General features: G+C 37.7%; 1 protein-coding gene across 6 annotated transcripts in view; it reads right to left on the reverse strand.

Moving 5' to 3' along the window:
* sgcd (sarcoglycan, delta (dystrophin-associated glycoprotein)) overlaps positions 1 to 20,302 on the reverse strand; it is a 377,956-nt gene that overhangs the window by 35,224 nt on the left and 322,430 nt on the right. For all 6 annotated transcript variants that reach the window (XM_073934267.1, XM_073934268.1, XM_068215786.2 and 3 more), the window contains 1 exon segment: positions 2,293 to 2,365. In XM_073934267.1, coding sequence (XP_073790368.1) covers positions 2,293 to 2,365 — 73 coding nt within the window.

Below are 20,302 nucleotides of genomic sequence, written 5' to 3' on the forward strand. Positions count from 1 at the left end.
AAGGTGGCGCCAGGAACACGCACATTGATCTTCCTTTGTCTCCATGTATACAAGACACTGCCGTGGTCTTAATGAGTAGCTTCACAATGCGTAAACTGTACTTTACAGTGCCAGCACTTTCTCCAAACATGCCTCAGATACTACATACAGGCCAGAGACATATTTTATTGTGACATTTGGTGCGACAAAAGCAGAAAATGACACTTAAATTGGCTGTAATTGCTCAAAGCTTTCAGAGAAATTACACCCTCAAGAACTCTCATAATGCGTGGCTTGCTCTTCGGAAGCGGCGTATTGGAGGAGTTGGGATTTTTATCTGCAGCGTTATTACATGACAATGACATTGGTCTAATGTATAACTCTTATCTTTTCCAGCTACTACACTGACCAATAATAACCGCAGAACAATGTATCTGATTGCATTTCGCAAGCCTGCAATAATATGAAACATTTGTCTGAGTTTAGACAATGGTGTGACTGCCTCCGATAGCTTCGAAGAAAACATCAACTGCATTCAAACCAATCAAAAGCCATTAAAATAATATAGAACTGACATCCTTTCTGTTTTACTAGTGTCTTTAGATGCAAAAGTGCTGACAACAGTCTGTACTAAACCTCCATTCAGGAGTTTCTTTAATAAGCTGCGTTGGATAAGTTCTCAGTTTCCTCTTCCTGTTTCCTTGTGACTGTCATTACCACTGTTAGTGAAGCATTTAAAAAACGGTAATCCGAATCGGGCCCACCCTTCCTCTCTGCTCTCGGAAAAAGCTTACAGAGGTGCTCTATAATCTGCTGTCAGCAAGACGCATAAGGTAAAAAACCTAAATTTACGGATAAGTGGAATTTGCACAAATGCAGGCTTTATTTCCCTCCTTTTGTAGCTCTCAACAGAGACACGTGTAGTGCTAGCTGGAAAAGAATCATTTTTTTTTTCCCTCGCAATCTTTGATCATTACGCTCTGTGTGGGAAATTGCAATCGACGTGCAATCATCTCCCTATGCAGCTTGATAGCGCATCTCTGAATGTGGCTTCTTCTGCAGCTGTACTTTGGTGAAGGGCTTGTTGTTAATGATTTGGATAATGCTGGCAGATGCAGATCTATAAACAGTATATTCCAAAGGGGAAAAAAAGCTTCTTTAAGTAAGAATCCTGAAGTGTTCAATCATTTAGAATTCTTCAAAAGCTTGCACAAACACACACATAAATACTTCAAAACATCATTTTGATTTGGGAATCAGCATTTTATTTCTGCTAATATGACCGTATGTAAGAATTTATTTATTTCATTAATAAAAAATAAATAAATTTTGGCGGGTTTGTGAAATAGTTTTCCCTGATTTGTTTCTTTAAAATAAAATAATAATAAATGATAATAATATGTATTATTAATATAAATTTGACCCTTTTAATCGATCAAACAGTTGTTAATGGTTGATTGTTACTAAAAAGGACGCATTTTAAAACCAGCAGATTTAGCCTATCAGTATAGACTACCTGACAAAAGTCTTGTCGCCTATCCAAAGTTTAGGAACAACAAATAATAACTTGACTTGTAGTTGATCAGTTGGTATCAGAAGTGGCTTATTTAAAAGGCAAAGGCCTGTAGATTATGCCTTTTTCACCCAAATAATATATGATCATGCCTTGATTTTTAATTAGAACAGAAAAATCTGACTTTGCTTAGACAAAAGTCTTGTCACATAACAGAGTTAATGTACAGAATAGAATATGAAGTATTTAAATAACTATGGTGACGCGGTGGTGCTGTAGGTAGCACTGTCGCTGATTCGAGCCTTGGCTTGGTCAGTTGTCATTTCTGTGTGGAGTTTGCATGTTCTCCCCGCGTTCGCGTGGGTTTCCTACGGGTGCTCCGGTTTCCCCCACATACCAAAGACATGCGGAACAGGTGAATTGGGTAGGCTAAATTGTCTGTAGTGTATGAGCGTGACAGAGTGTTTATGGATGTTTCCCAGAGATGGGTTGCAGATAGAAGTGCATCCGCTGCGTAAAACATATGCTGGTTAAGTTGGTGGTTCATTCTGCTGTGGCGACCCCAGATTAATAAAGAGACTGAGAAAGAAAATTAATGAATGCATATATAAATAACTTTTTTGTTTTAAGAGCTTCTATCATTTTGGCATTTTCTTAGTTTAATAGTAAAAGTCTTTTTAATATTGTCAGTTTTCACCTGCAATGTGGTCAGTAAACCTAAATATATTAGTTGGAATGTCACCTTGGAATATATCCAATATAATTCAACAATGATATCATAATTTCTAAAATTGTCTTACCGTAACTCTTTGAACGGCTCGGCCCTCACGTGTGGCGTCTCCACTGAGTTGCTGAACACTGCACCCTCAGCTCCTGCAAGCACAATCCGACATTTACAATCTCAGTCATGCTCTGCGGTCTGCATGCTAAAATCAATGGACATAATCTGTGAAGCTCCACTATTGATCTATACAGTCTGGCTGTTTCCCTGCAGACGTGGCCTGAAGTTGAGTCACCACAACCTTTTCAATAGGCTTTGCTAAAGCTTTTGCGTCACAGGTCACATCCTCAGATGTAATCAGCAGACTTTGGTAAAGATTGATATATTTGTTGGAATGCTAATGCTAATTCTGAGTCATGTAGGTTATTTATTACGAGGGGTGTGAACCTACACTGGTCTCATGGTTCAGTTCGATTATGATGATCATGTCATTGATTCAGTTTAATTCAATATCTTGATGCGTCACAATGCACTGCTTGCTCAGTTTTCAGTTTTACTTCATGTATACAATTTTACCATTACATACAATCAGTCAGGTATATGAACTGAAACATTTAGCTGCTCAAAGAAAACACACTTATTGAATGTATCAAACATCAAATAAGCACTAATAACATGTTCAACATTGCGTTCTGTCACTCAGAGAGCAAACTTACAAGCAGCAAAATGTGCCCGAACATAGGCTTTTAAAATCGTTGAGAAATTTTTAACTTCTTGCACATTTGTCCTGCCTCCAAAGCATCTCATCTCCCTCATCATAGTATCCTCAAATGCATCACATGCTTATCTTCCATGCCATAGTATGCTACTAACATGTCTTGCCACCCTTGGCATAGTATGCTACTTGTCGTAATTTCTACACCCTTGCATAGTATATTTCTTTAACTTCCTTGTTCTAGTACGCTAATCGCAGATGAATCTCCCTTCCCTTGCCTTAGTATACTACTGTCATGCATCCGGTCTCCCTCGCCATAGTATACTTCTTTCATGTGTTTCACATCCTATGCCACAGTATGCCACTTGCAAGTGCCTATACACCCTTACCAGTATATACAAGTACCACAAGTCTCACCTCTCCTGTCATAGTACACACCTGTGTTGCCTCCTTTGCCATATTATGCTCATATTCATCTTGTCTCCCAAGCCATAGTCTTGCCATCTTGACACTTTTGCAAGAGCATGCTACTTGTTTGAATCTTGACTATCTTGCATGGTATACTACAGGTGTCACCTCTCATATCATAGTATGCTAATCATGCATTTACATTACATTTACATTTTACATTTAGTCATTTAGCAGTTGCTTTTATCCAAAGTGACTTACAAATGAGGACAAGGAAGCAGCTTACACAACTATAAGAGCAACAATGAATAAGTGCTATAGGCAAGTTTCAGGTCTGTAAAGTCTAAGAAGGAAAGTATTAGAATTTTTTTGGGGGGGGGGGGGGACAATTAGTTTGACATCCAGAGAGGCAATTGCAGATTAGGAAGTGAAGTGGAAACTAAATAGTTGAGTTTTTCGTCGTTTCTTGAAAATAGCGAGTGACTCTGCCGTTCTGATGCAGTTAGGGAGTTCATTCCACCAACTGGGCAGATTGAGCGTGAGCGTTCATGAAAGTGATTTCTTCCCTCTTTGGGATGGAACCACGAGGCGACATCCATTCACAGAACGCAAGTTTCTGGAGGGCACATAGATCTGCAGAAGTGAGAGTGTCTTTCTTCCCTTGCCATAGTATTTTGAAATGCATTTTGCCTCACATGCCATTGTATGCTACTCATGCACATGTCTTGCTGTAACGTACTTGTCCTAGTATGCTACTCGCAGATGAATCTCCCTTCCCTTGCTAGAGTATGCTACCCATGCATGCCTTGTGTCTCCCTGGTCCTAATATACTATTTGCACAAGTCTCGACTCCCTCACATTGATATACAACTCACATGCATCTTGGCTAACTTGTCATAGTTTACTTCTTGCATGTGTGTTGCCTCCCATGCCACATTATGCTTCTTGAAAGTGCCTCACCTCCTTTGTCATAGTATATACAAGCTTGAGTTTGTCTCTTTCATCATAGTATACAAGTCATCCACAGGTCTTGTCTCTCCCTTGTCATACTATGCTATTTGCACAAGTCTTGCCTCTCTCACCATAGTATTCTACTTAAATGCCTCTTGGATTCCTTGCCATAATATATTTCTTGCATGTCTTTTGCCTTTCAGGCCACAGTACCCTACTCGAAAGTATCTCGCCTCCCTCGCCATTATATACTACGAGTTTGAGTTTTGTCTCTCTTGCCATAATATGCTAGTCATGCACACGTCTTGCCTCCCTTTGCCATAGTATGCTCAAATGCATCTTGTCTCCCAAGCCATAGTATGCTACTCTCACACATGTAATACCACTCTTGCCATAGTATGCTGCTTGTGTGCATCTTGACTCCCTCGCATAGTATATTACTCTAACTTCCTTGTCCTAGTATGCTACTCGCAGATGAATCTCCCTTCACTTGATATAGTATGCTACTCATGCATGCCTTGTCTCTCGCTGGTCCTAATATACTCTTCGCATAAATTTTGCTTCTCTCACCATGATATACGATTCACATGCATCTTGGCTACCTCGCCATAGTATACTTCTTGCATGTCTTTTGCGTCCCATGCCACAGTACCCTACTCTAAAGTGTCTCGCCTCCTTTGGTGGATAAAAAAATTCCCCCCTAAAAATGTGTAAAGCACTTTGAGTGTCCAGAAAAGCGCTATTTAAATGTATAGAACTGTTATTATTATAATTATTATTATTATAATTATTAGAATAATTATTATGTCTCCCTTGTCATAGTATACTACTAGCACACATAATGGCTTCCTCACCATAGTACTTGTTGCATGTGTCTTGCCTCCCACACCGTAATACGCAAGCCACAAGTGTCTCACCTCTCTTGCCAAAATACACTACGAGCATGAGTCTCTCATCATAGTATGATACTTACGTGTTTTTCCTCTCTTGCCATAGTATGGTTACATCCATATTGTCCCCCAAGTCATAGTATATTACTTACACGAGGCTCACCTTCCTTGTCCTGGCATGCTAGTCCGAGATGTCTCACTTATCTTGTCATAGTATGCTATTTATGCACAGTTCTCACATTCTGTGTCATACTATGCTACTGACGTGTGTGCCTAGCCTCCCTACTTGCACACAACAGCATACTACTCGCACGAGTCTCCCCTACATCTCACATCGCTATCTCACATCTCACATGAGTCTCACATCGCTAGTCAATGTATACTATTTGCACAAATCTTGCTTTCCTCACCATAGTATACTACTGGCACAAGTCTCGCTTCCCATGTGATAGTACACTACTCACACGTGTCTTCTCATCCAATTTTTTGAGGAGACGCTACCTCCCTTGCCTTCTCTGCATGTCCCCCTGTAGTAGACTCTGAAGAAAGGACTGACTAAAACCACAACAAAATTTTAGCACCAAAAAGCCAAAACTAAATGAAAAGCATGGCTTGAGTGCTTCAGGAGTGCATCCACAGCTCAGATGTGTCCTGCGGAGATGCATGCTCTCAAATTACAGTGCTTTCTATAAGGCTGAAGTGTTCTTAAAAGAGGCTTGTCACAGGGGGGAGTGGTACCATTTGGCTTAATGGCTGCTCCGGGAGGTTTTTGAGCTTTTGCCCACATGCAGGTTGTGAGGGCAATTGTGGATGGCTCTGTACCAAAACTCCAGGAGGAGGTAAAACAGGGCTCTCTGCTAGTGTTTTATTTTGATTTTTTTTAATAAGATGTCTGTTTTCAGCTTCATAAAGCTCACCTTAGGTGTCATATTTAGGTGCAGAAATACTGTATGATTTGGCTAACTGAACGAGTTCTTCCTCTGTCCCCACACATGGACTAACATTAACACACCTGCACTCTATATATATATATATATATATATATATGTATGCACACACACACACACACACACACACTTAGCTAAATTACTGTAGACACCAGTACAGATGTTATAGTTATTACACCAGCAGGACTAGAAAACATTTGTGTGTAAAGAAAATATCTAAACACCCACATCGATTTACACTAGAAGCTGAAATGTACACAATAAAGTGCTGACATATAACCTAGACGTTCACTTTGCTGCAAATAAACTTGCCACTTGAATCTTAGAGACCATTTTAATTGGCTGATTAAGTTCTAAATAAACATTGCTCCAAAAGCATATTACCCAAATATACTTGCATTGCTGCCTGTCCGAATTAATTTTGTTATAATTACTTAGATAAATTCACTTTTCTTAATTTTAAGTAGCTTTAAATATTTTAGTACTTTTATAAAATCTTAATTATATCCTGCCTATGTCAGGGATTGACCAGTTCTGTCCTGGAGAGCCACAATCCTGCAGAGTTCCAGTCCAACCTTTATCAAACAGCAGAAAAAAACAAATCCAGGTTTAGTATCTAATAGAAAGCTACACGCAGATGAGATTTTTATAGCAGTTTGATCAAATATTTTTAAGATTGGACCTCTGCTGGGTTAAATTTGCCCACCACTGGCCTGTGTCCACCAAGGCTTAGCTTTCTCATTAGTCTTGTTATACATATGGACATATAAGTACATGAAATCTTGCCAAAAAAACTGATGGTACCATCAGTGTTCGTGGCAAGGAACCAAAGAAAAGTCTTGAATACATTATGTATTTGTGGCAGTACCCTCCCTGACACCAGTCTATGTCTTAATGCAGAATGTATGAATCAGTGTTTGATCTCAAGGTTTTCTGCACTAACCATGCAAACTATTTGTTGTAAGCTGTTTGTGCTAATCGTGTATGCTGCATAAGAGAACACTTTCTACTGTGCCTGCTATAAGCAGGGTTTCGAGAGTTCACACTTAGCTAATGATTGATAAGGGGTGTTTGGTATGCTGTCCCAGGAGACAGCCCTGAGCTCAGAAGATCCTTGAGCCCAGGGCTGCCTCCCGTTTTGTAGGGCGAGAGCGGAGTCTGAGCTCAGTTAAGTCTCGAGAGCTCCCCTAAATTAAATCTTTGGGCCTTTTGATGATGATTGAAAGTTGCCACGGCCTGTTAGACCACTGACTGAAAGACCTATGTTGGAAGTCTAGAACTAAATGCTGTGCCAATTTGGTTTAATCAGTCACGTATACTGCATGTCTTTGGACTGTGGGAGGAAACTGGAGTACCTGGGGGAAACCCATGCAAACACATAATCTCCACACAGAATTGCTAACTGGCCTGACCGGCACTCGAACCAGTGGCTTTCTTCGTGCTGTGAGATAACAGTGCTAACCACTGAGCTACCATGCTGTCCTATACCTGGATTAATCTAGGAAAGAGGGGGAGGAGTAGAGGTGAATGGGGGATTCTTCAAGATGATAACAGAGGTAAAAAAAAATCAGGTTATTTATAGTGTCTTTGGATTCATCTGATTGGTAAATTATACGATGGCTAATGCAGGACCAGCCGTGGTCAAACATAATCACGTGATCCTCTCGAAATTAGTTTATAATTAAACATAATTTGCAAGAATGAAACACTTAAAAAATGGATCATTGTAGTTCCCTTAGTGTATCACATTAGCACTCTATCCTGCAGAGTTTAGCATGTACCATAAGGCTGCATTCAATTTGTCATCATATGTAAGACGTTGGAACTTTTATGTCAGGTTTTATAAAAGAACAACTAATAAAAGTCTGGGTTCCTTTTTTGGAACTCAATCTGCCTCAATTCCAAGTTGGGAATTCAAGATGGCTGCACCCTAAGTTAGTTCAAGCTATATATAATAACTTTTTATAAAATTTCTGTCATATTCCCTTGTATGGTTTGAGTCCCAAAGTTTTGTAGACATGTTTCTATGGTGTATGTGGATGTCTAACGTTAAAAAATGCAACACTTTGTTTATTGTCTATACTGTTTATGTAAACATGATTGCTTTTCTGACTTCTTTAGTAAAACATGATAAGGTAATTTCCAGATCTGACATCCAAAGTTAAATGCAGCTTAATTGCACAGACCTGAACTACATAATGGTCTCATGTGTTGGAGCTGGTTGGAAATAAGCAGAATAGGGTATATGCAGAAGTATGTGGAAGGACTTTTAATTTTTCAGTAACTTGGGTCAAACGCTTCGGTGACCTGTATGCAGTTACAAAATCTGCGTGTTTTCTTTAAAAACATTGATCTCCACTGCCTGAGTGATATACGATATAAAATGGGTCTCATAATGTACAAAAAGCACTGCATTAAATTACATTTTTCAATGCCATGTCTTTAAAATATGAACATTTATTTTACCCCAATATTTTCAATAGTTTCTGCGCTCACCTGCTGATCCTGATGAGCTCAAGCAGGTAAATGGCTTTTCATCTCATTTTACGCTTGAACAGCTAAATAAACGCTGAAGTCTATTTAACTGATAATATTTTAATTATAGTACAACACCGATGCTGTAAAAGCAACCATATAAAATGGAAAAAAGTCATATTAACCATTCACCGGAAGTTTATCAGTATGGGAAGGAACACTAGCTGTGCATATAACCTATAGGATACATCCTAAGGATATGGAAAAACTTTTAAAGTTTTAGGTGGGAGTGTCGGGGGGTAAATAGGAAGGTTTTTGCATAAAAATGGGAGTTTCCATGCGAGTACGCTCTGGTTTTCACAGAGGCAAAACAAACACAGACGCAGGGGAGAAAGACAGTGACTGTGTTTACATGGACAACAGTAATCAAATTATTTGCCAAATTATAAATTTTTCAACTTTAACTGCAGTTTGGCACTTTCACTTTCATTCAGTTACATTTCATGCATGTCCCCCACGTGACAAATGAGGTATTGTATGCGAGGGACTGCTGAAAGAGTGTAGTTCTAATTGAATGTTTGATGCCGCATGGCGAATGGAAGAAAAAAACCTCTGCATTTCTTGGTAACTTAGATGTACTTGATAGGTAGCGTCAGAAAGTTGTGTGTTTATAGACTATTCTGTCACAAAATGCAGTGAAAATGCTGTACCATGATAATAGTTTGATTAAAGTGTTTACATGGTTACATTTGTAAAGCAGTATTTCAGCGGATCTTTCAGTCCATAATATTGTACTCTAATATTGCTGTATGTCTTTAAGGTATGTCTTTAAAAAACTGAAAGAGTACTGCTGACGAAACTAAATTTGCCATTTGAATAAACAAAGAACACCGATCACATGCACTTACCTAAGCTGTAGAGACAGGACAATCAACACCAACTGGAGCCGTGTAAGTTTTAAAAGGAGACGAGCGGCAAATCCGAATTTCATCATTTCCAGATGCTTAAAGCTCTCGGGTAAAAAAAAAAAAGGTTCTTTACAAACATTTTTTGCGTGCATTGTAATCCACATTTGAGTCCAGCTGCGGTCTCATAGCGGGGAAATAAAAACAAAACCTTCGTTGCAGCACATTTACAAACAAAACACTGATGACCCATGCCTCTACATTCTTGTTCTTCCACTGGTTTTGGCAATACAATGTGGCATCTCTCTGCTGTTTGGACACTGTAACAGGTGAAAACTTTCTTCGACGCTATCATGTATATTAATGAAGTTGTACCTCGTTCACAATAGAGCGCATTGATTGGTTTGAACCAAGTCTTTCTCATGAATTAATGCTGAACGCTCAGAGACGTCATGATGCACTCGCAGGTGGTGACGTCCACTCTCCATGCTGGATTAAATGCAAGTATCTAATCGCCGTGATGCAGCTTCAAAAATTTGTCTAAAACCGAAAGAATGAATTTGCTCGAAATAATGCAAAAACAACCAATTTTCTCTTTTTTTGTTTGATATATGTCTCCTAATAGTGTGGTTTTTTTTTTAGCAGTGTGGCTCACATCTATGACTGTCAACAGCCCAAAAAATGTGTTTTGGTGTTTCGTGAACCTTTAAAGCATGTTCAGATTTTTTTTTTTACTATTTCTGCACACTTTGCTTTGACGGAGGGTGTCAGGGCGATTCATAAACAACAAATCAGTATCAGGACAAGATTCTATACGTAATTTCTTCTTAAGTAGTATGTCATAGTGCATGACAACCGATTCAATGTCTGTGATGCTTCAGATTGTCAACACAAACAACACATTCATTCATTCCTTTCCTGTAGTCGCCACAGCGGAATAAATGCAAACTATTCTGGAATATGTTTTATGCAGCCTCAGTATTGGGAAACATCCATACACACTCATTCACACACGCACACACACACTCATTCACTACTGATAATTAGTCGGATAATTAATTCACGTGGGGAGAACATACAAACTCCACAAAGAAATGCCAACTGACCCAGCTGGGACTCGAACCAGGGACCTTCTTGCTTTGAGGCGACAATACTAACCATTGAGCCACTGTGACACACCAACACAAAGTCTTGCATGTTTATTTTCTTTTCCTGTAGTTCACAACAGGTTCCATCACATGGGCAATGCCTGCATCTTTAAGTCAACATCTGGTAGTGGGTCAAAAGTCACTTTGGATGTGGCAAGTGGATGTGCATCAGGGATGAAAGCCAAATAAATGACAGGTTGGATCTGCTCTTTTTTTATTATATTAACCTAGGTTGCAAGGTCCCAAAATGGTACTCAATAACACTTCTTTATTGCCATATCTTGCACATGTGCACCTGCATACCGGATATATGCACCTCTAAAATATATCAACATGGCATGTGCCTGTGATAACATCGCTTTCGGAATAGAGGGAGCAGGGCAGGCTACATATGAGATCAGATACACATCTCTCCTGTGCCCCATTGGGTGGGCTTGTTCATAGAGAATTGCTAGAGGCAGGCCATGACAGATTCCTTCAAGGTCAAGAATCACTCCAAGGTACAGAAATTGTGTCAATGCCTCAGGCCTTGGAATTTAGCACAGAATAAAACACATATGTGTTCATGTGTGTCATCTATAAATAAATAAAAAAATCTGAAAAATCGACAACTCTTCATTTATTTTCATTTTCTTGTCAGCTTAGTTCCTTTATTAATCCGGGATCGCCACAGCGGAAACCCACGCGAATGCAGGGAGAACATGCAAACTCCACACAGAAACATCGACTGAGCCAAGGCTCAGACCAGCCACCCAGCGACCTTCTTGCTGTGAGGCGACAGCACTACCTACTGCGCCACTGCGTCGCCCAAATCTACAACTATCTGACACTAATATAGATAATTGTGATAGATTTGGAGGGCAACATTTTAAGATCAGGGTTTCTGCAGGTTGGAGAAATTTAAGACATTAAGACCATCATGGATGTCATTTTAGACTGATACAGGGCTAAATGCAAAGGATTCTTTTGAATATCCCAGTTAGAAAAGATTTTTACTTGCCCTATCAAAAAAAGAAAAAGAAAAAAAAGAAAAAAAAAAGATAAATATTTAATACATTTAATAATGCAATAATAATGATAATAATAATAATAATAATAATAATAATAATAATAATAATAATAATAATAATAATAATAATAATAATAATTTTGTTGAAATATTTAATTTTGATTAATTTTCAAATATATCCATTCACAAACCCTATAACCCTTACCAGGAATAGAACAAATCATAGCTGTCAATTACTTCAGTCTACAACAATAATAACTTAATAATATATATATATATATATATATATATATATATATATATATATATACACACAGTTAGTAATGTAGTCAGAACGCCCCCTTCTTTTTTGTTTTTCTTTTTTAAATATTTCCCAAATTATGTTTAAGGGGGAAAGGAAATTTTCACATTATGTCTGATAATATTTTTTTCTTCTGGAGAAAGTCTTATTTGTTTTATTTCGAATAAAGAATAAAGGTAGTTATTAATGTTTTAAACACCATTTTAAGAACAAAATTATTAGCTCCTTTAAGCTAATTTAACAAACCATCGTTATACAATAACTTGCCTAATTACCCTAACCTGCCTAGTTAACCTAATTAACCTATTAAGCCTTTAAATGACACTTTAAGCTGTTTAGAAGATTCTTAAAAAATGTGTCTTGAGATGTTGCTTCAGTATTTCTACATAATGTTCTTTTTTCATGATACCATCTATGCTTTGAAGTGGTCCAGTCCCTCTTGCAGCAAAACAGACCCACAACATGATGCTGCCGCCCCCTTACTTCACAGTTGGGATGGTGTTCCTAGACTTGTAAGCTTTCCCCTTTATCCTCCAAATGTAACACTTTTCATTATGGCCAAACAGTTCAATCTTAGTTCTATCAGACCACAGGACATGTCTCCAAAAATTATTCCCAGGGTCATTTAGCAAATTGTAATCTGGCTTTTTTGTTGATTTTGGCTTGTTAATTTTCCCATGTTGTCACACATGGAAGCACTGTGTTTGAAGTTGTTCTTAAATACTATTCAACAATTGTGCCTCCAATTAACTCAAATGTTGTCAATTAGCCAATCAGAAACTTCCAAAACCTTTACACCATCCTCTAAGCCTTTTTAGAGGCATTTTAATCTTATCGTATGTAAACTTGACTTTTAAGAAAAAATATAACAATTTCTCAAAACATATCTCTCTTATTATTCTGCTATTAAGCATAAGAGAAACAAATTTGATAATCCCAACTTACCTAAAAGAGAAAGATTTTAGTTATATTAACATCTGACTTTTTAAAAAATGGTTATGTGCCTTTTTATACAGTGTATGTAAACTACTGGTTTCAACTGTATAATCACTCACCCCTTTAACATGAAACCAAAATAATAATTAATGCAGCCAGTTTGTTTTAGGAATTAGTTCACTCAGCATGCTGTTTAAATTGGCTGTATCATAAATCATTGCATTTCACATTAAATCAGTGTTATAGTGGAATTTGCATCGGGACACTGCAAAAGCTCAAATCAGAGCGAAGATACATGGACTGATCTCAGATGAAGGACATTGGGGAGAAATGCGCATGTAATATCTTCAGTTTGGCCATGTGGAGACTAAGCCAGCTGGAAGAAAGGTTTTATCTGGAGAGACCAAAATCGAGTTTTTGGCCATCAGACTAAACGGCATGTTTGGCAGTATAAACACTATTCATCAGAAACACAGCATCCCTGCTATGTGAACCATGATGGTGGCAGAATCATGCTGTGTTGACGCTTCACTGTAACTTTGGAGAAGATTTGTTTTCTGTCAGAACAACAGCCCCAAGAGTAAATCCAAAGCTACACGGGACAGTTTAAAACCATTCATGTTCAAGAGATGGTTTACATCCTGTCATTCTGAAAAAATTAGAAGCTTATCTTCAGAACACCAATGAAAATACTTCATACATTCAAAACACTCTCATTCTCTTTTCTTATCCATTCATTGTCAAGCTTAAGGCAGTATGAAGACATCGTAAATGTAATCCAAATTATTGAGTGCGTTAATACCAAATTATTCTGTTTATGTCAATTACAATCATATTATAATTACTGTTAAAAAAAAAGATTGCCTGTATATCATGATTGCAAACCAAGGTCATTCTGAAAACGTACCCCTATATACATTTCTGTAGAGTGCTAAATACGTCTCAAGAGCTTTGTTCTTTTTGCAGTTTTTTTTTTTTCACAAATTCACCAGAGGTCGCTGTGTATGCGTTTTCAGTTCTGAGAATTTTCTCACGAGTGCCATTCTTGCCTGCTGTTCTTGCATAAATCCACCAGAGGCTGCTGTTGACTGACTGTCAACTGACTGAATGACTGAAGCTGCAGTCACATTGGGCTTTATGTGAGCGAAATTCTGTCGAGCTGCGAAAAGGGGCGGGATTAAACAAGCTTATTAGACATTTAAAAAAGTGAGCGATTGCTCCATGTTTTAAATTTCTGTCCAGAGAGGTCATGTTTTGATCCTCGATTGGTCTCACGCAGTCAAGTGATGCGATTTCGCAGGTCAGAGTTTACCAAGCTTGAACTTTGCACCGCAGCGCCCTGCAAAACTTAACTCATGACCCTGCGTTTCCGGTCTGACAAATTTGCTTACATATAAATGGAAGTCTATGGGAAGAAAAGTCAAGTGTGACCACAGCTTTACTGACAGACTCCAATGACCCACCCTCCTCCATTGCTAAACCCAACCAATAGTGTTTTCAAAAGGACTGACTGACCCACTCATCCACTTCCCTAAACTCAACCAACAGTTTTTAAAAGCAATCCAGAAAAAGAAATACCCTCAGCTGATTTTACCACATTTTCAGATTGTACCACAATCTCACCCTGTTATTTACTTGTTTATTTACTCGTCTATGCGTCTCACATCTGCCAACATACACTGCACGCTAACTGGACAAACTGGTTATAGCAGTAAAGCCGTCCATACAGAGGTAAGCGGTCAGCTGGTAAGCGTGTCATTTCATCCTGTAGCATTTGTTTTTAAAGACAAAATGCAGCCATACGTACTTCTGGCTACATAATTTGTGATCTTCAGAGATGTATATAGGCCTCCGTTTTCAGAATGAGCCTCATAATTGTTTGTGTGTTTTCTCATTGTAATGTAGAACTTGATATTTGTGACATTTAATTAAACTTATTAGTTTAACAGGGATATTTATTGACATTTATTGTTGATGTGTGAAAACATGCATTGTTGTGTGTGTACTGGTTTATGTAGTTTACAAGAAATTTGCCTAATGACATCTATATGACCTAGGTTTCTGAGGACATGTGTCCTGATAATTTAAAATGCTTAAAAACCATACTTAAATGTCAGGTTCCTGCCATGCGTTCCATGTGCTTTTGTTTGTACCATGTGATTCCTTTGTTCTATTTCCCCGCCATTTGTTAGTGTTCATTAGTTCCACGTAGGTTTACCTCTGTTTGTTATTTGTCAAATTGCCTGTGCATTTATACTCCTGATTTTTGTTCAGTCTGTGTCAGGTCTTGAATTGTCAATCTCATCATCATTCCTGTGGTCCTGGTTCCTACGGTTTGTTAATCACTCGAAGAAGTATTTTAATAATTAGTGTGTTTGTGGAAAGTGAACACATGAATGCTGTCTTTTTCCAATATAAATTTTGCTACATTGCCTTAATTATGCTTAATTAAAGGTTAGGTTTAAGAGCAGGGTAAGAGTAAATAATGAGTTTTTACAATATAAAATAAATTTTGCTTATGTAGAGTCCTCATTAGTCACCAAAACAATTGTATGTTATAGTTATGACTGTTCTAAACAATTAAATATTAAAGAATGCAATTGCAAATTTCAATATCAAAAGTTTGTCAGAGATGATTCCCCAGCAATTATTTTGTAAATGTTTTATGTTATACAGCATGTATACACTCACCTGCCACTTTACTAGATACACCTTACTAGAACTGGGTTGGACCCCCTTTTGCCTTCAGAACTACCCTAATCCTTTGTGGAATAGATTCAACAAGATACTGGAAAATTCCTCAGAGAGTTTGCTCCACATTGACATGATAGCATCATGCAGTTCCTGCAGATTTGTCGGCTGCACGTCCATGATGCGGATCTCCCCTTCCATCGCATGTCAAAGCTGCTCTATTGGATTGAGAACTGGTGACTGTGGAGGCCATTTGAGTACAGTGAACTCATTGCCATATTCAATAAACCAGTCTGAGATGATTCACTCTTTATGACATGGGGCGTTATCCTGCTGGAAGTAGTCAACAGAAGATGGGTACACTGTGGTCATAAAGGGATGCACATGTTCAGCAACAATACTCAGATAGGCTGTGGCATTGACACAATGCTTAATTGGTACTAATGAGCCCAAAGTGTGCCAAGCAAATATCCCTCATACCATTACACCACCACCACCAGCTTGAACCGTTGATACAAGACAGGATGGATCCATGCTTTTACGGTGTTGACGTCAAATGACTAATTGTCTAATTTTCCAATTTTGGTGAGCCAGTGCAAACTGTAGACTCAGATTCCTGTTCTTATAGCTGACTGGAGGTTCAACACCTCAAGATTTCACGTGTTATGCATGCAGAGATACTCTTTTGCATACTTTAGTTGTTACTTTAGTTGTTAGTTGGCTTTTTATCTGCTTGAACCAGTCTGGCCATTCTCCTCTGATCTGTAGCATCAACAAGGCATTTGCACCCACAGAACTGCTGCTTACTAGATATTTTCTCTTTTTCGGACCATTCTCTATAAACCCTAGAAATGGTTGTTCCTGAATATATAGATCAGCAGTTTCTAAAATAATCAAACCAGCCAGTCTAGCACCAACAACCAGGCCACATTCAAAGTCACTCAAATCATCTTTTTCCCCCCATTCTGATGCTTGGTTTGAACTGCAGCAGATCATCTTGACCATGTCTACATGCCTAAATGCATTGAGTTGCTGCTATGTGGTTGGCTGATTAGAAATTTGCGTTAACAAGCAGTTGGATAGGTGTACCTAATAAAGTGGCCAGCGAGTGTATTTTGTTGCTCACAATTCTAATGCTTTATGTTGTATGAATTGACTGATGGAAAAATATGATCACAGATGTACTGTTTTTATTTTTTATTTTTTTACAAAAGGAGTCTAAATAACCTGCTCAAGTAATGCCAGTCTGTGTCCGTATTTATGTATCCAGTTCTTTTGCTGCAACGATGGCTATAGCATTTCAGCAGAATATCTGCTTCACCGTTACGGATGGCTTCTTTTTGCACACTCCTTGAGTTAAGCAGAGTAAATAAACGAATAATCTGTGGATGTTATCATACTTCATTGGTTTGAGGTAAAACTGCTGCTGTTCCAAGATGCTAATCATTACCCTTGCAGTGAAGTCGCTGGCTTGTGTAAATTAAGTTTTATTTATATAGTTTTTTTCTAAACTCAAGGTCGCTTTACAGAAAAGGTTAAACTGTATAAGGCATTAAATGTATTATGCATACACAATCGAGCATTAATTAACCCTTGATGGGGCAAAGAATCTTAAGATTGATTACAATATAATTATTTTTGAAGTCATAAAAGTTTATAAGTATTTTAATGACCCAAGTATTTCCAATGGCACGATGGCGCAGTGGTTAGTGCTGTCGCCTCACAGCAAGTAGGCCGCTGGTTTGAGCCCCCACTAGGTCAGTTGGCATTTCTGTGTGGAGTTTGCATGCTCTACCCGTGTTCGGTTCTGTTTCCTCCTGGTGCTCCGGTTTCCCCCACAAGTCCAAAGACATGTGCTATAGGTTAATTGAGTAAGCTTAATTGTCCGTAGTGTATGTGTATATGTCCTGGTTCTTCAGGTTGGGGGTTGAGCATTGGGCTAATGATCCACCTCATAAAAATTTGATGCAACAAAACACCAATATAGTGCGAATAATTATCAATTTGGATATAAACGGCCCTGGCAGTAAGTAGGTATTTCCAATGAGCGCTTTATAAAGTGTTACCATTATACAAGTTTAAATGATGCAAAATATGTGTAATATACTTTATCACCACAGTTTTACAATTAAAAAAAATATAAATTTTTAACATGTAAAGGTGAAGTTTGTAATTTTTGTGTTGGCATCGTCCATCATTGCAAAAATAAACATATTAAAGTGAAATCAACACTCTCATTTAGACATGACTAATTTTAGCTCTTTTTTATTTCCTGTTAATTCCCTTCATTGTGTAAACAATCGAGTTTTAATTAATACACAGAGCTGATTATGAATCATCTGAAAGCCCGTCCAAAAGCTGAATCGTACAGCAGGTTTTTCAGAGCTGCCACACAAACACCGTTGATGGAATATGACAAATGTTGCTTCTGTTTTGACCGGGGGGATATAACGCACATGGCAGACAATTACTGAGCATCATTTGCTACAGTATCAACAATCTGAAAATCGCTTAGCTTGAGCCACCCATGAGGAATTATCTACATTTTACAATTCTCTGCTATCAGGTGTACGAAAAAAGAACAACAACAACAGACCATCGTGGATCTTTTTCCAGTAATACACTCCTGAGGGCAGCTGAAGAGAACGTTTTAAAATCACGCAGATCAGACATGGAAGTTTCAAAGGTTGTATTCGGTGGTGTAAAGTAACAAATTACAAATACTCAACTTACAATAAATAAGTAGTTTCTTTTTCTTAGGAATTGTGATTTACTAAGAAGTTTTCAAAATGTGTACTTTTACTTTCTCTTGAGTACATTTTTAGTGCTCTATTGGTACTTTTACTCCACTACTTTCCTTCAACCTGATGTCACTACTTTATCTTTTCTTGTCTATTGGGGATTAGAAAAATCAGTCCTGTGATTCCCGTCCAATCAAATCACACATAGAAGGTAAATCACATCATAATGAACTACCTTAAGACATGCAGCAAACTGTTTGGAAGCACTAAAAGTGTCCAAGAAGATACCCAAAATCTTTACCCGCAAGGGCAGAGAGACTGTTTAGATCAGGTGTGTCCAAACTCGGTCTTGTGGGGCCGATGTCCTGCTGAGTTTAGCTCCAACTTGCTTCAACACACCTTTCAGGAAGTTTCTAGTATATCTAGTACAGTGGTGTCCAAACTCAGTCCTGGAGGGCTGGTGTCCTGGCTGAGTGAGCTCCAACTTGCTTCAACACACCTACCAGAAAGTTTCTACTATATGTAGTAAGAGCTTGACTAATTGGTTCAGGTGTGTTTGATTAGGGTTGGAACTAAACTCTCCAGGACACCGGCCCTCTAGGACAGAGTTTGGATACCCCTGATCTAGTAAGAGCTTGATTAGCTGGTTCAGGTGTGTTTGATTAGGGTTGGAGCTAAACTCTCCAGAGCACCGGCCCTCCAGCATCGAGTTTGGACACCCCTAGTTTAGACCCAATGTCACTGATTAGATGATGACAGACGTTTTCACAGCGTAATACTATTACTCACAACTATTAAGTACTTAAAAATCTTTTTACTCAAACTCAGTAATAGTTACAACAGATACTTTTACTTATTATATAATTTACAAACTTTTTGGGCAAGTAATGGTACTTTTTACTTTTTTAATGTACATTTTTCAGGACTATTTCCGCCACTGGTATATGTTTAAGTGTTTGACGTGAATGTTAAAGCAAACGCATACTACATCATTAACACAATTTATGTCACACAGTTGGTTCTTTGTAAGAATTGATCAAGTCACATTTATTTCAAGCAGTGTGACTTCCATTGGTTTTTAATGTCATTATTTAGCTTGAGTTACTTCCTACTGTTTTTGTTTATTGTTTAAATTGCACACCATATAGGAAGAGCAACATCACAATGCTTTAGGAAATTAATGGTGTCATCAATAATCATTAAGATTATTTTTAATAACCCTGCTTTATCTGAAGCAGTGAGAGCAACAGAGATATCTTAAGTAAAACAGAAACAAAACTATGTCAATAATGTGACAACTGCATGCTACACTAAAAAACATGCTACAGTGGAAATCTGTAACCTGGTTAACAGTAGGTTTCTAGATATAATAAATATGGTTAATAACCATACATTGACTTTCCCAGAATTCTCAGTTTTTATGTAGATGTTTGTAATTTGACACACTTTGAACTTTTATAATACTATAAAGCTTTATAAAACTATAAAGTAGTGTTTCTCAACCACACTCCTGGAGGATCACCAGCTCTACACAGTTTCCAGGTCTCATTAAGTAAACACACCAGATTCAGATCATCAGCTCATTAGCAGTGACTGAAAGACCTGTAATGGGTGTGGCTGTAAATTAAGGGAATACTGTAGTTTACAATTTAAAAAAAATGTTTTACAGTTTCTATTATATGTTTAACTGTAAAGTTTTGGCAACCACAGATTACGTATTTTTACCGTTCATTTTACTAATTTATTTTTTAGTGAAGTTATTTGTTTCAACTAAAAAAAGTTATAAATTATAGATGTATGAATTAAAAAGTGATATTGTTAGATAAGTCCACACAATTTTATTTATTTATTTATTTTTTTACAATAGACAGAGTGGAAAATATAATGGAGAAAAATAGTATAAGATCATTAACAAAATTAATAATTCTTTGGAAGATTTTGAAAATAGCTCAAGATTATTTAATTTATAAAT

The sequence above is a fragment of the Danio rerio genome, chromosome 21 (genome assembly GCF_049306965.1).
Source record: "Danio rerio strain Tuebingen ecotype United States chromosome 21, GRCz12tu, whole genome shotgun sequence".
Taxonomy (NCBI): Eukaryota; Metazoa; Chordata; class Actinopteri; order Cypriniformes; family Danionidae; genus Danio; species Danio rerio.